This window comes from Ascaphus truei, chromosome 1 (assembly GCF_040206685.1).
Source record: "Ascaphus truei isolate aAscTru1 chromosome 1, aAscTru1.hap1, whole genome shotgun sequence".
NCBI classification, from domain to species: Eukaryota; Metazoa; Chordata; class Amphibia; order Anura; family Ascaphidae; genus Ascaphus; species Ascaphus truei.
Genome location: NC_134483.1, coordinates 503,583,719 through 503,598,341, shown reverse-complemented (window position 1 = coordinate 503,598,341; position 14,623 = coordinate 503,583,719). Strand labels below are relative to the sequence as shown.

The window sequence follows — 14,623 nt, the reverse complement described above, 5'->3', positions numbered from 1 at the left end:
TTTTATTTTTGTGCCATATACATGGATTTTTAAACCAAGGCCAATGATCAATGGTGTTATGACTACAGGTGACGGGGAACCTTCTAATTGTGTGCTATGTACCATGACCCTTCCCAATCTTTCCATGTTCCTTGTACATGAATGCAGGGAGAACCTTCTGTAGCACAGTCCTGCATGTGATGTTGAACATCTGATTTTTTTTTTTTACATTTTCAGCTGAAACGTATTCGAGAAACTGAAAGCCAACTTAAGCCTCTTCTTGAGAAGAATAGACGGATGTCCAAAAAGCATGAGGACACCTTGCAGACAATTCAGAGAATGGAAGAAAAAATCAAAACTCTTTCAAGGGAGAATGCAGAATCGGTAAGGAGTAATGCCAGAGTTCAGGGATGGTCATTGCAAACGTACAACTGGAGGGCAGAAATAGGAGGAGAGGGGGTTAATTTTAATTTTTAAATGAAATAATTTTTATTTTTTTTAAAGAAATTACAGTAACTTGTTCAGTAGCAGTAAGGGTATTCATTAGCAACCACAGCAATTCTATATCAAATGCTTGGAAAGATTTTAATTTAAAATGGTTAATAGAAACTATTAAGGATAGCAATTGTTATAAGAAGGGCGTATAAGAACTGCTTTCTGGTATTGGTTTAAACTTTCTATGTGGTCCTACTCTCTTTGCCAGATCATCCACCAGAACAATATCTATGGCAAAAACATAAGGAAGGAAAGGAGTTAATCAAATGAAAAAATAATGAGACTAAGTGCTGCTGCAAAAAAAGAAGTGGGAACTAAAGTTGGGTGAACAGGTTTAAAGCGGAAATAAGACACTATTTTACTTCTATTTAATTAAAGAAACTGCCTGTCAGTCTTATATTCATCTTGCAAAATACACAATATACAAAATAAAGTATATCTGTATACACAATAAATTGTATTAAGTCATAATTGTCTTCAGAAGGCTCATAATGGAGATTATTCTGCCACTACATTGGACCTGTTATTTGTGAGTAATAATAAAAAAAATAAAAATCATGTACAATATCAATGTATTTTGTTTGAACACTTTCACACAACTTTAGTTCCAATTAATTTCTTTGGTGTGTAACCTTTTGTTGTGCAGTTTAACTTTTTTGGTTTTCTATATTTGAGATTTGTACTTCCATTCTATAGTCATATATATGTATGTATTTTGGGGGGATAGGGGGGGGGGTGAGTGAAAGAATGGGTTTGTGTGTTTGCACCGTTGCATGTCTTTTCCTTTTTGGTTTTAGCAAATGGGTTAACAACATCAGTACTACAAAGGATATGCAGTGTAGCAAAGAAGGAAGAACAAATATTACTTGTGTATTCAATTCATTGGCAGAATTCAGGAGAGTGAATACATTTATAGCAAAAGTTATGCAAGTTTCTTTAAAGGAGCTTTACCTGTGGGCAGCGGTGGGTCAACGGAATCCTGATGATTTGCTATCTGGGGGACACTTCCTCCCAGAGATACTTGCATCGGAAGGTGATGCCGGTACAGTATCTCACTTCTGTTTAAAGGGCCTGCAGGCCAATCGGAAGCTGCAAGCGATGACGTCAAGACTTTCTATTGGCCCGCAGGACCTTTAAACAGACCTTTTCTGTGCCCATCCCGAGCTGGAACCGGCAGCCCCTGCAGATGTAAGCAGCCCGGGAAGTGGGGTTCCCGGAGTGGAAGTCAACGCGGTTGAGCTCTGGAGACCCCTGCTTCAAACCTATTAAAAAGGCAAACCAAAAATCCCCAAGAAGTAAACCCCTTTAACTGAGCGAGTTAATCTATGGAGTTGGCTGCCTTCCATCAGAGTAACATTACACCAGCATTATCTTATCCGACCATCCGTTATAAAATGGTCTTTTTTCAGAGGGCTTGTTTTCTGAATAATTGCATTTGGCGAGATCTGATCCTTTTCTCTTTTCAATGAGAAGTCTGCAGTGCTCATGTTTAGACTGTGTCAGATCGTGCATTGAAGTGATATTCTGCAAGCAGTGGCTGATTTGCAATTTTGCTGCCCCTAAACTTTTCGCCTCGCCCTTTCCCCAATACACATAATACCCCTGTCTCCCCAATAGAAATACTACCGCCCTCTCTCCAATACACATAATACCGCCCTCTCCCCAATACACATAATACCGCCCTCTCCCCAATACACATACTACCGCCCTCTCCCCAATACACATACTACCGCCCTCTCCCCAATACACATAATACCGCCCTCTCCTCAATACACATAATACCGCCCTCTCCCCAATACACATAATACCGCCCTCTCCTCAATACACATACCGCCCTCTCCCCAATACACATTATACCGCCCTCTCCCCAATACACATACTACCGCCCTCTCCCCAATACACATACTACCGCCCTCTCCCCAATACACATACTACCGCCCTCTCTCCAATACACATAATACCGCCCTCTCCCCAATACACATAATACCGCCCTCTCCCCAATACACATACTACCGCCCTCTCCCCAATACACATACTACCGCCCTCTCCCCAATACACATACTACCGCCCTCTCCCCAATACACATACTACCGCCCTCTCCCCAATACACATACTACCGCCCTCTCCCCAATACACATAATACCGCCCTCTCCCCAATACACATACTACCGCCCTCTCCCCAATACACATACTACCGCCCTCTCCCCAATACACATAATACCGCCCTCTCCTCAATACACATAATACCGCCCTCTCCCCAATACACATTATACCGCCTTCTCCCCAATACAGATTCTGCCCCCCAAAATAGAATCCCACCACAACAGAATCCCCTACCCCACAAAACAAAATCTGCTCCCCTCCCCTCCAAACTGATTCTCACCCTCCCCCCTCCCAAATGGAATCTCTGTCCCTCACTCATCTTAGTGCAGGGGTGCGCAAACTTTCCCCGCTGCACCACCCTGCCTGCTCCCCCCCCCAACCCCTGCTTCCGCCCCCCCCCCCCCTTACCTGGGTTACGTGACATCACAATGCCATGACAACGTGACGGCATGTAACACCCGGCATCATTTGCCACCGCATTGCCATGGCGATACATTGCCGGCGACAAGGTAAAGGACGTTGTCTACGCGATCACCCGCCATTAATTTAAATGCTTTGGGGAAGAGCACAGCGCCTCAGCAACCGCCGCCCCTTCCCCCATGGAAAATCTTGCGTCTCCCAGTTTGCGCGCACCTGCCTTAGTGCATTCTCCGCTTCTGATGCCTGCTGCACTCTCCTCGCGCAAGCAACATAGAGAATTGCAACATTGTTCCCGCGCTGTTCAGTTGCTTGCAGGCCCCGCCCATTCAGACGTCTCCTCCAATCCAGGCTCTAGCGAGGAGGTGAGCCTGAGGACGGTGATGTCAGGAAGATGCAGAGAAATCTGTCGCCCCCCCCCCCCCAAATTCTGCCGCCTGGGCCTGATGTCAAATCTGACACCGTCTGCAAGCATGTTTGTGGCTGTGTCGAAAAATGTAAAGCCACACCGTGTGCCATAATGTTGACATGTAAATTGTTTGTTTTTTTTAATTTTCTTTAGAAAGAAAAATTATCGACACAGAATTCTTTGCGACATAATGTGTCCTTGGATGGTTTTGGCACCGTGCAAGAACAAGAAATCGAATTCCTGCGGTTACAGGTCATAGAGCAGCAGCAAATTATTGAGGACATTACAGTGGTAATAAATTCAATACTATCCATAGTGTACTGTATGTAATACAATCTTTTTTGTAATATCACCTTCCTGACATGCTGAGTGGCCTTATGCAACCTTCCTTGTCATCGCTCTCCATTCCTTTTTAAATTGTAAGCTTCTCGGAGAAGGTATCTTATTACTTATGTTTGAGGTTGCATGTATTTTGTTTTTTGTCCTTGCCCTCACATTGTACTGTGCTGCAATATATATTGGGAACCATATTATAAAAAAAAAACAGTCTTTGAATTAATTTAAAAAAAGTAAATCTCTCTTTTGGCTGCCTGACATTGCTCCAAATTGACTTCCCCCACATAGGTTCCCGGGAATTGATATTCGTTGACCTTGTTGGCACCATATTGGTAAAAAAAAAAAAAAACACAGTGCAACATAAGCACCAATATACTCTATTGAAAAGGCTAGTCCGTCCCATGGTCACCTTATTAAACCGTTTTTAAATGGTGCAATGTGATAGGGAAGTCCTGCAATCGCTGATTACTGACCATCGTGTTACATGGCTGCCTGTTTTGAAAATGCAGCTGCTGTGGCTTTCTGCGGCTGCACCATCCTCCAATGAGACGTTTCCACTGTTCCAGGAAAGTCCAGACTAGCTACATCTGCATAGGAAAATGAACATTGAATTGAAATGCCAGGGCAGAGACTGGTGCATATTGTACACAGACTAGGGGCTGCCTTGAGTGGCGGGGAGATATTAAGGAGCAAGTGAGGGCAGAAATGGGTGAATCGTACCGGTTATCCAAATGGCTATGTAGACATATTTGTGAAAACTAAAAGAAACAAACTAGGGGGAAAGGTAATTTTTAGACACTAACAGAAGAGTTGAGATGTTTCAGTAATTGGTTTGTGTGTATTCGGTTACATACTGTATGTAACCCTGTTAGCATTGTGGAAGAGAAGGGAGCCCCACGCCCCCCTGGTGGCGCTACTCAGAAGATACGGGTATTGTACAGGCATACCCCGCATTAACATACGCAATGGGACCGGAGCATGTATGTAAAGTGAAAATGTACTTAAAGTGAAGCACTACCTTTTCCCCACTTATCGATGCATGTACTGTACTGCAATCGTCATATACGTGCATAACTGATGTAAATAACGCATGTGTAACAGGCTCTATAGGCTCCCCGCTTGCGCACAGCTTCGGTACAGGTAGGGAGCCGGTATTGCTGTTCAGGACGTGATGACAGGCGCATGTGTGAGCTGCCGTTTGCCTATTGGGCGATATGTACTTACTCGCGAGTGTACTTAAAGTGAGTGTACTTAAAGCGGGGTATGCCTGTATAACAGTCTTAAGGCACATAGAAAAAAATCCTCAATCACTGTAGCTGCCAGGTCTTGATGTCCCCCGTAGATACTTAAACTTATAAAGTTACAGTGGTCTGGCCATACCCAATAGCCTCTTAATCGAGGTAGATCTTATATGAGTGGCCAACATAAATCCCCGAGGGGAGAGACTCGCTGTTTGCTGCGTGGGGACGTCTGGCAGCTTCGGCGTGCTCCTACCGGAGCGGGTAACAGGATACAAGAGAAGGTAAGGCGGAGCATCGGCCCGATGAGGAAGAGAACAGACCGGGATAACTCAAATCAATGCAAACGCTTTAATGGCATAGAAGGCAACATAGACTCGCTCACTCTTACGCGTTTCGCACGGCTAACCGCGCTTTATCAAAGTCGTGCGAAACGCGTAAGAGTGAGTCTATGTTGCCTTTTATGCTATTAAAGCGTTTGCATTGATTTGAGTTATCTGTTCTCTTCCTCATCGGGCTGACGCTCCGCCTTACCTTCTCCTGTAAACCTGTAAGCAGTCGTAAAGGTCTAGTTCACTTGCCTTCCTGGTCACTGTACTTTTATATACTTTACTATAAAAGTGATGAATAAGAGCTTGTTTGGTAAACTTTTTGCTTAATGTCTTCAGCTTTTCCCCCCAAATGTTTAATAAAACGCTGCAGGTTGCGAGATCTTTCCATCGTGATCATCTATTTTTAACCAAATCTGAATTTTGGTTTCACATTTATATCCCTGAATTTGGACAACTTCTTTTTAAAACATTGTTTTACCCATAATGTCGTAATACTGTATTTTCTTGCAGAGTGTTGTAACTCACTTTTATTGGCTTCCTTTGCATTCTAGCAGCCATTATGAATATGTACTTGTATATACCACCACATATTTGGCTAGGAATAAATTATAAATGAAAGCGAAACAAACTTCAAAACATATTTCAACTCTGTTTTTCTCATTTTATGGTAATGGTTTTTTTTCACACCCAGGCTTTTTTTGGGCACATTGCTTTCCATCAGCTTTACTCACTTCATGTTCTCTTTATTTTAATTTTATTTTTTTATCAACCTACTGTAGGCTTATTACAAACTGGTTTCTTCAACCTAACCTAAATCCAGTAAAGGGCCTAGAATATGTTCTATGTGTTGTACTGTATACAGCACTGATCACCACAGATGAAATCAAATCAATACGGTCATTTCCTATGTGCTCACATATCTGTATTCTGCAGATTTGGGCCAAACTCGTTTTGGAAAGTGTCTGCAAATACTCAATGTTTCCGAAGAGGACCACAGTGCAGTTATGTAGATATCTTCACACACATTTGAATATTAAAAATACCAAAGAAGAATAAAATGATTACTCTTAATTGGGGGGTGTTTGTCAATTAGAGTTCAAATTTCATATCAATTTAGGATAGGTTGTTAATTATGCTCACTAAGTACAGTATGTTGTCTTGTTGAACAGGACCTTGCAGCAATGCAGAAAAAGGGAAGTAATATCAGGAAGGGTTGAGATATATATTATTGCTAATAGGATATAGTCCATTTCCTTTATTCCATTGGTTCCATTCCATTAAATTAATGATGTAGAAGTTTTCACATTCTGCAAGTTCTACCATGTGTCACCATGTTCATTTCTGTTACCGTAACGATTCTTGCCAACTGAGCTTTGCATTGAAATCCCCCAAATGTTCTTGACAATATCAGAAAATGTGTTCGAACAACGTGGAAAAGAGGCTTCAACTGCAGAACCTGGAAAGATCATTGGGGATGTCTTCATCCAGCAGTGGATCAACAAGGACTGAAACTGATGATATATGTCGACCTGTAGATGCTAGATTATTTGTCTGCTGCTTTCAATATAGCTTTCATTCCCACCTATTGAATCTTTGCTGATACTTTCCTCTGTTCTGTTTTTCAACTCCATATAATTGGGTGATTGCTTATAGACCAAAGCTAAACAAAGTTTGTTAAAGGGCAAATACGTTTATAAGGCTTCCCATTCTGCATTGCTGTATTTTTTTTATTATCCTACATTTGGCAATAAAGATTAATACAGTACATACTGTATGTTAAATTACATAAGCCACATATATTTTTTTATCTAGATTAAAAGGTAGCATCATTGTGAAAAGAAAATTGGAAAAACTAGTTCTTCTGCCTTAAATTAACTATTTTTCAGTATGAGCCTCAAGATTTTTGGTAAATGATGCTATTAAAAACCTGCTGCTTGTGTAAAAGGATTATCGTTCACTGCCTTATCTCTGCCTTTTATATTGATTTATGTAAGTCTATTCATTTTTTTATTATTATTATTTAAAGGAAAGGCAGAGACTGGTGCGATGCAAAAACCCGAAGAGGAAAAGTTTGAAGGCTGTCAAGGTTAGAATTTAACTTTTTTTACAAGCGTAAAACATGATGGTGAATAGTGTTCTTGTTATTTTTACTCATACAGAAACCACAGGCCCAACTCTATGGTTTTTATTCTATCAAAGTATTGCCCCCTTATGCATGGAACATAAGATGTATACAAGGTATCTACAACTCTTCATAAAGAGGCAGTGTACTGTATGTCTTCACATTTACTCCAGTACTGTTTGCCCCCTTGTTGTTTTCGTCTTTACTGTTCTAGTATTTCTTTTCCTTCGGGAAAAAAATGCTTTCCCTCTTTGCATCTTTCATTCTGAATGTGGGTGTGATGCATTGTATAGTACCTACAGTATGTAGCCCGACTTTCCTAAAGTTCCCCTCACTAGAACATTTAGAAACTTTAACCCACAACAGTTTCTGGCTGACTTTACCAAGTGCCCATGGCACAGAATAGACTTAATTCCTGACCCTGATTCTGCGCTCGACTATTTCCAATCTGTGTTCTTAAAACTCTCTGTGCTACCCATGCTCCACTACGTAGAATAAGAGTACGGGGGAGCCACCTTTCTGGGTTACACCTGACCTTATAGCACTCTACCATCTCTGGGATGCCTTGTGGAAAAGCTACAAAGTAACTGGCACTACCAGGGATCTCAATCACTACAGATGCCTGCGGAACATGTGCACAAGGCAAACAAGGCATGCAAAAGCACAATATTACTCTGACAATCTTCACCAGAATACATCAAACCAGCTAACTTCTGGAAGGTTGTCAACAATATATTCCAGCCTTCTAGCCATCAACAACCAAGTAATATCACTAAGGAGGATATTATTCTGACAGATCCCATTGACATTGCAAATGCATTCAATGATTTCTTTTTGGGGTGTGCTACTAACTTATTAGCGAAACGCAACCCAAACCACAAACATGAAACTCATTCTGAGTACCCCTATAGCCCCACCCTCTTCCAACATCGTTCACATTTTTCAATTTGTCCCAGTATCCGATGAGACTACACAAACGCTCCTCAAACTAAAACTAAGCAGCCAATGTGGACCTGACTTACTGCAATCAAAGTTCCTAAGACTTGGTGCCTCAGCCATTGCCAAACCAATTGCTTCCATTGTCAACTCTATCCTGTCTGCAGGCCATATCCCTAAGACCTGGAAAACTGCCAGAGTTATCCCAATCTTCAAAAGTGGGGACAAAAACACTGTCTCAAACTACAGGCCAATCTCTCTTCTCCCAGCTATCCAAAGTCATGGAAAAATGTGTCCACTCCCAATTAAGCGATTACTATACCAAGACAAATTTCCCTAGAGAATTCCAATCTGGTTTTCACCCCAAGCACTCCCTGGTAACTGCCCTGCTAAAAGTTTACAATTAAATCCAGTGTGGAATGGAACTGGGACAACTCACTGGTGCAATATTCCTAGATTTTGCAAAGGCTTTTCATACTGTTGATCATGTTATCTTGCTTAACAAACTCCAGTGCTCCGGAATAGGGAAGCATGCTTTAAATTGGAGCCCCTACTCTTCTCAGTGTTCATCAATGATCGTCCTACAGCTTGTAAGGGAGCTTCAATACACATGTATGTACTGTAGTGCCGACGAGTATTCTAAAACAAATCTGGGGCAATCACCAACAAGACCCAGGTACATGCTGGGTACATCCTGGGTACATGCTGCAACATTTCAGTGACATTTCTGCAGACAGACTAATGGCCCATCCGATTAACAGCGGGGATCCCTGGCAGTCCCTTTCAAACTGAATGGGACTGCCAGGGACCCCTGCTGTGTTAATCCGATGGGTCATTAGTCTCTGCAGAAATGTCACTGAAATGTTTGCAGCATGTACCTGGGTCTTGTTGGTGATAGCCCCAGATTTTCCAAGGCAAGTTTTAGAATACTCGTCGGCGCACCTGTAGATGACACAATCCTATATGCACACAGCCCTAGCCTCTCCGACCTTGAACACATATTTCAATCTGATATTTGAGACTTGGAAATTGGATTTTTAAAGCTTCCAATTACTGAGTTCCAGATCAGAACCAACACTGATACCACCCTAACTGCTGTTACTAGTTTTAAATACTTGGGCATATGGTTTGACTCCCATTTTTAACAATTGGGATGCACATTGATACCCTGACATCCAAAACCTATGCCAAACTAGGTGTACTTTACAGGAACAAATCCTCCCTAAGTCTGCTGGTCAGAAAGCGTATCGCACAGCAGATGCTAATGCCAATTATCGACTATGGGGGCATAGTATACGACGTATTTTTTTTTATTTTTTTACAGAAGCCAGCACTCTGTGAGCCAGCTTTAGGCTAGTTCCCGGTGGTGACAGCGACGCACACCAGTTACTAGCCTCAATAAGGCAGGCCCCAGTGTCTTCTCGCGTGTTTGCTCACGTAGTGTGGTGGCGTGTCATCCAGCCGAGGGAGACAACACTATTTTGTTCCTGTGCGGCGATGCGGTCACGTGGCGCGCTGGGAGCCAATAGCGCTCTGCTAGTGATGATGATTGTGCTGTGGTTATATTGAGCTCCAGTTACATTAGAAGTAGTAACGCTGCCTCCTCGGAGAGGGGTATTCTGAGCAGGGATGATGGGTGGAGTGCGGAAGGAAATCAAGCTGCTGTTTCCACACTATGGTAAGGCAGATACGTTAGGGATACAGTACATGGAAGGTGTTGAAAGGGAATTTGTGCTGGATCATACTGGGAAGCAATGATCCCTCCCCCCCCCCCCCCATTCACAAATGTTTACAAACTACTTTTACTTTGCAGTACCTGAAATTATGAACCAAAGTTCAAATCGCAGGTGAAGTGTTATAGTGAGTGCTTTAATTGTATTGCAGTTCTAGTGTTGTGTTGTGCCCGATGTCATGGCCGCGCCCCCCTCCACTTTGGCCACGCCCCACGTCTCCCATCGCTCCCTACAGACCGCAGATTGTAGTATTAAGCTGTGCACAGGACGCCAGGCGCGCATGCAGCAGCCACCACCGGGGACTTAGCTGTGGAGAGTAGCCAGCACAAAGTACCAAGCCACAGCAGTTCTAAAATCCATGTGTGTCCAGAGCAGCAGTAATGTAATGCACATACAGGATCTTCTTATTTCCCAGGACTCCATAGATAGGCTTTAATCTTTCAGTAGTATTTGGTCTAATACTGGTTCCAATAAATAATAAAACTGATTTCTACTGAGATCTCAGTGATTTATTTTTTATGTTTTGTTGTTGCTGATATTGAGATTTTGGTTGATCTTATTTTATGAATATTCATGACATGCCCTCATGGTGGTGCTCCTGTACTACCCAACTCTGCAGACACACTATTTTATACCCGATCAAGTATCATTTCTTGAAAAGTAGTATTTTTCAAACTGCGCTAGTACGGAAGTGTACGTGTTGTGTACGTGTTTCAGGTCCTTCTGAAAGTGAAGTGATTAAACCAAATGTGGTACAAAAATACAATGAGTCTCTTACAGTGAAATGTCCATGTGCCCTTATATTAACCATTAAGTCTGTGTAGAATGGTGCTTGGCAAGAGAACTACAGTAATTACAGTAAAGACCTGGATACAATCACTATGCCCCTTCCTGGTCTCTTTGCTGAATCTGATTCACATTTGCAAGGTATTTAGATTTTAGGTTTTGCATTAATAAGAAGTTAGAGTAACGAAAATTGTTCTCTGAATTAGTAAAAAAAATAAAAAATCTCATAATAGATTTTAAAGGTGCATTCATACTTGGTACAGATAATGGAAACCCCTGTATAATACATGTGTACACACTTCTTACTTGTTCTGTTTTGTCATCTCCTACAGTATGTCAGGGGCGCTCAACTACAGTCCTCAAGCCCCTCTCCCCCCCCCCCCCCCCAACAGATCAGGTTTCCAGGATATCCTAGCTTCAGCACAGGTGGCTCAATCAGAGGCTCAGTTGAAGTGAGCCTCTGATCGAGCCACCTGTGCTGTAGCAGGGACTGATTAAGTCACCTGGCGCTGAAGCAGGGTTATCTTGAAAACCTAACCTGTTTGGGGGTGGGGAGGGGACTGGAGTTGAGCACCCCTGGGTTATGTGATGAACACTGTACACACGGTTTAGGTCATGCATTGCCTGATAGCCTCTTTGTCGTAGGCATCGCTCATGCACATGTCCCCTGCTATCCGAACACTCTTCCATTCGTGTGCTGAGGCTTTATCCTGCAAGCACAGAACAGGGAAAAACGAAGACCATACAGGACAAATGTCATATGCAGTGGTTCCTAGAGTCCTAGAAATTGTTACGCTGGAACTGGAGTCCTATGGATTTCTGTATCTAATTCTGAACACTAATCGCAACATAACAGAAGAATTCACCATTATAATAATAACTTTATTTCATATAGTGCTTTTCTCCCAATGGGATACACAGCGCTTCACAATTACAGTGTAGTGCGCGGTAAGCAGCACTATACATAGGATTCTTACAGACACGGCCCCTGCCCCGTGGAGCTTACAATCTGTTTTTGGTGCCCGAGGCACAGGGAGATAAAGTGACTTGCCCAAGGTCACAAGGAGCGACACCGCATTTGAACCCAGCTCCCAGATTCAAACCCTGTGTCATTGTTTTCAGGGTCAGCACTTTTACTCACGCAGTCTCTTTTTTCAGCCGTAATATATACATTCCACCTTAACCTTAGATTGTGTTTAGCCCTTTGTATGACAATATGAATATTACTGTAAGTGCCAGAGTGAATGTGGTGAAATGGCACTGCAATCCCTCCCAGAGAATGCAGAGCAAAAAATAAATCCGTTCTTTAGGATTGGATAATTATTCAACTCCTTAATGCCTTTTTAAGTCTTTTTAAAGCATCCTTTGATTTCTTTAGCAGGTTTTAGCCCACCTCCCAAGCAGTGCAAGATCTTTGCAACACTTTCCTGTTTGTGATAATTTGTTGCCAATGTTCCCAGCAGTTTGAGCTGTAAACTGTAACAATAGATATCCTTTAGTAATATAATAATACATTGTAGCTGCTGAGTTACACTGGCCTGAAGGATTGATTGAAACTGGAAGGTGGCCATTATGGTAGTCACACAATCGGAATTGTTACAGATTTATAACAGGAGCACCAAACAATTGCCAGATTAGGTAAGAAAGTATATAAAAAGGGGAATGTAGTATTGCTGCTTTAAATCTCCCTGATCTTTCAGGACCGTGGCTTAACATGCTTACAGGGAATAATAAGAGGGCTGCATCTGTAAGTGTATATGCAACTGTGCATTGAAACCCACTTGACATTTACCATGCTGAATTATAAAGCTGAAAGTCCGTAAACAGCTTCCTTCCCAACATTCAAAAACCGAACTTGTTTTGACAATTGAACCATTATTATTATTAAAATAATAAAAAAAAGAGGGGCTCCCAGCAATTGTGTCCACCGTCTTCCAATTCCCACTTGAAAGGCTCCCCAGTTCTGTAAATAAATAGGACTCTCATTATTATTGTGGATGAAGAAGTAGCAGGAGTATGAACAGCACAGAATGACAGTATCTCATTGCATGATTATGATGTGCGTTGTTTGATCCGGGGTGGAGTGGAAAGAGCTGAGCTGAGCTTCATTGCTTTTGGCTCAAGGGGTGCCCTTGTATCAGGATACTGGTTTAGTTGCATGTGTTTGGAGCCCTTTTAGGGAAATTGGCTACCTAATCTGGCAGGTCCCATGGGCCAATAAAAAGCCACAACGTCCATGACCCAGCTTCCGATAGGACGGCCGTGTAAATCTCGATGAGAACACTGGTAACTAATCCATCTTGGGAACAGGGGATGGTCCTTTGACCTAAATATAACACAGGACATCCTGGTTTAAATACTGAAAGGAAACCACTACCAATTGTTATTGCGTGTCATTGCGGCTTTCATTTAGTCTGAATTTGAAGTTTAAAATTTCACTCTAAATCAGTGCTCAGAAATATTTGTTTGAGTAATTGGGGGTTATTCCTTAAACTGTGACCGTGCCAGTCAGGGCACTATTGTAGGGAAAAACAAATAACAGACAGGCGCACTAAGGGATATGAACACTTTATTAATAAAACAGGGCAGTGGGCACAAGTATCCACTGAGGGGTTAAAACAAATATAACAACAAGGATCATTAAAATTACTGGTTTGGCACTAATATGATCGGTGATAGCACCGGGTCTACACAGGATCTCGCTAGTACTACAGAAAGGGTCCGGACCAGACTGAGTACTTACCCTGCTAGATGCGTGAAGACCCGCTTCCACCGGCTGCAAAAACTCCACGAGGACTGCCGCCACGTGATCGTGGAGTTTTTGCAGCCGGTGGAAGCGGGTCTTCACGCATCTAGCAGGGTAAGTACTCAGTCTGGTCCGGACCCTTTCTGTAGTACTAGCGAGATCCTGTGTAGACCCGGTGCTATCACCGATCATATTAGTGCCAAACCAGTAATTTTAATGATCCTTGTTGTTATATTTGTTTTAACCCCTCAGTGGATATTTGTGCCCACAGCCCTGTTTTATTAATAAAGTGTTCATATCCCTTAGTGCGCCTGTCTGTTGTTTGTTTTTCTTGTTTGTGAGCCCCCCTTGTGGGAGCTCACTCTTATAGGGGATGTGTGGAACCCCCCCAGACTAAAGGCTGCAAGAGGGATTTCATACAGTGCCACCATTAGCGCGGAGCAACACACTTCCCACACTATTGTAGGGAAACTTCCATTTGAAGTCGGTGGGGGTTTGTGCGATATAGTTTCCCAATCAACACTATTGCAGTTTAATAACCCCAATTAATTTGAAATTATTCTTTTAACGTTTAGCATGTAGAATTTAGAGAGGACCAACGTGAACTATTGTCACTCAATGGATGGAGATTTTTTTTTTTTTTAAACGATCTTTTATTACAATCCCTAAAAATCAGCGGTAACATAAATTTGCATGGAATAAAAATGTTTAAATAGAATTGGTTAATAAGCAATTACCCCTCTCCCCCCCCCCCAGTGTCTATCGAACATATAATTTTGTGAGTTGTTTCGCATTAGAAAGGGTAATAACGTCTACATCTATAGAAGAGCAGTACTTGTCAGTTTCAATATATTGAACAGCTGTCGGATATACCACAATGAGTGCAATGTGGTGTGTTTGCGCGCGCATGGATGTATGGATCTATTTATCCCCTTGTATGCTCAAACTCCAAGGTATAGATCCATTGGTTACTACACATATAGATGATGTA

General features: G+C 42.2%; 1 protein-coding gene across 1 annotated transcript in view; it reads left to right on the top strand.

Moving 5' to 3' along the window:
* JAKMIP1 (janus kinase and microtubule interacting protein 1) overlaps positions 1-14,623 on the top strand; it is a 154,772-nt gene that overhangs the window by 67,875 nt on the left and 72,274 nt on the right. The window contains exons 6-8 of the mRNA XM_075569635.1: positions 217-363; positions 3,557-3,694; positions 7,336-7,395. Coding sequence (XP_075425750.1) covers positions 217-363; positions 3,557-3,694; positions 7,336-7,395 — 345 coding nt within the window. The remainder of the gene's footprint in view (positions 1-216; positions 364-3,556; positions 3,695-7,335; positions 7,396-14,623) is intronic.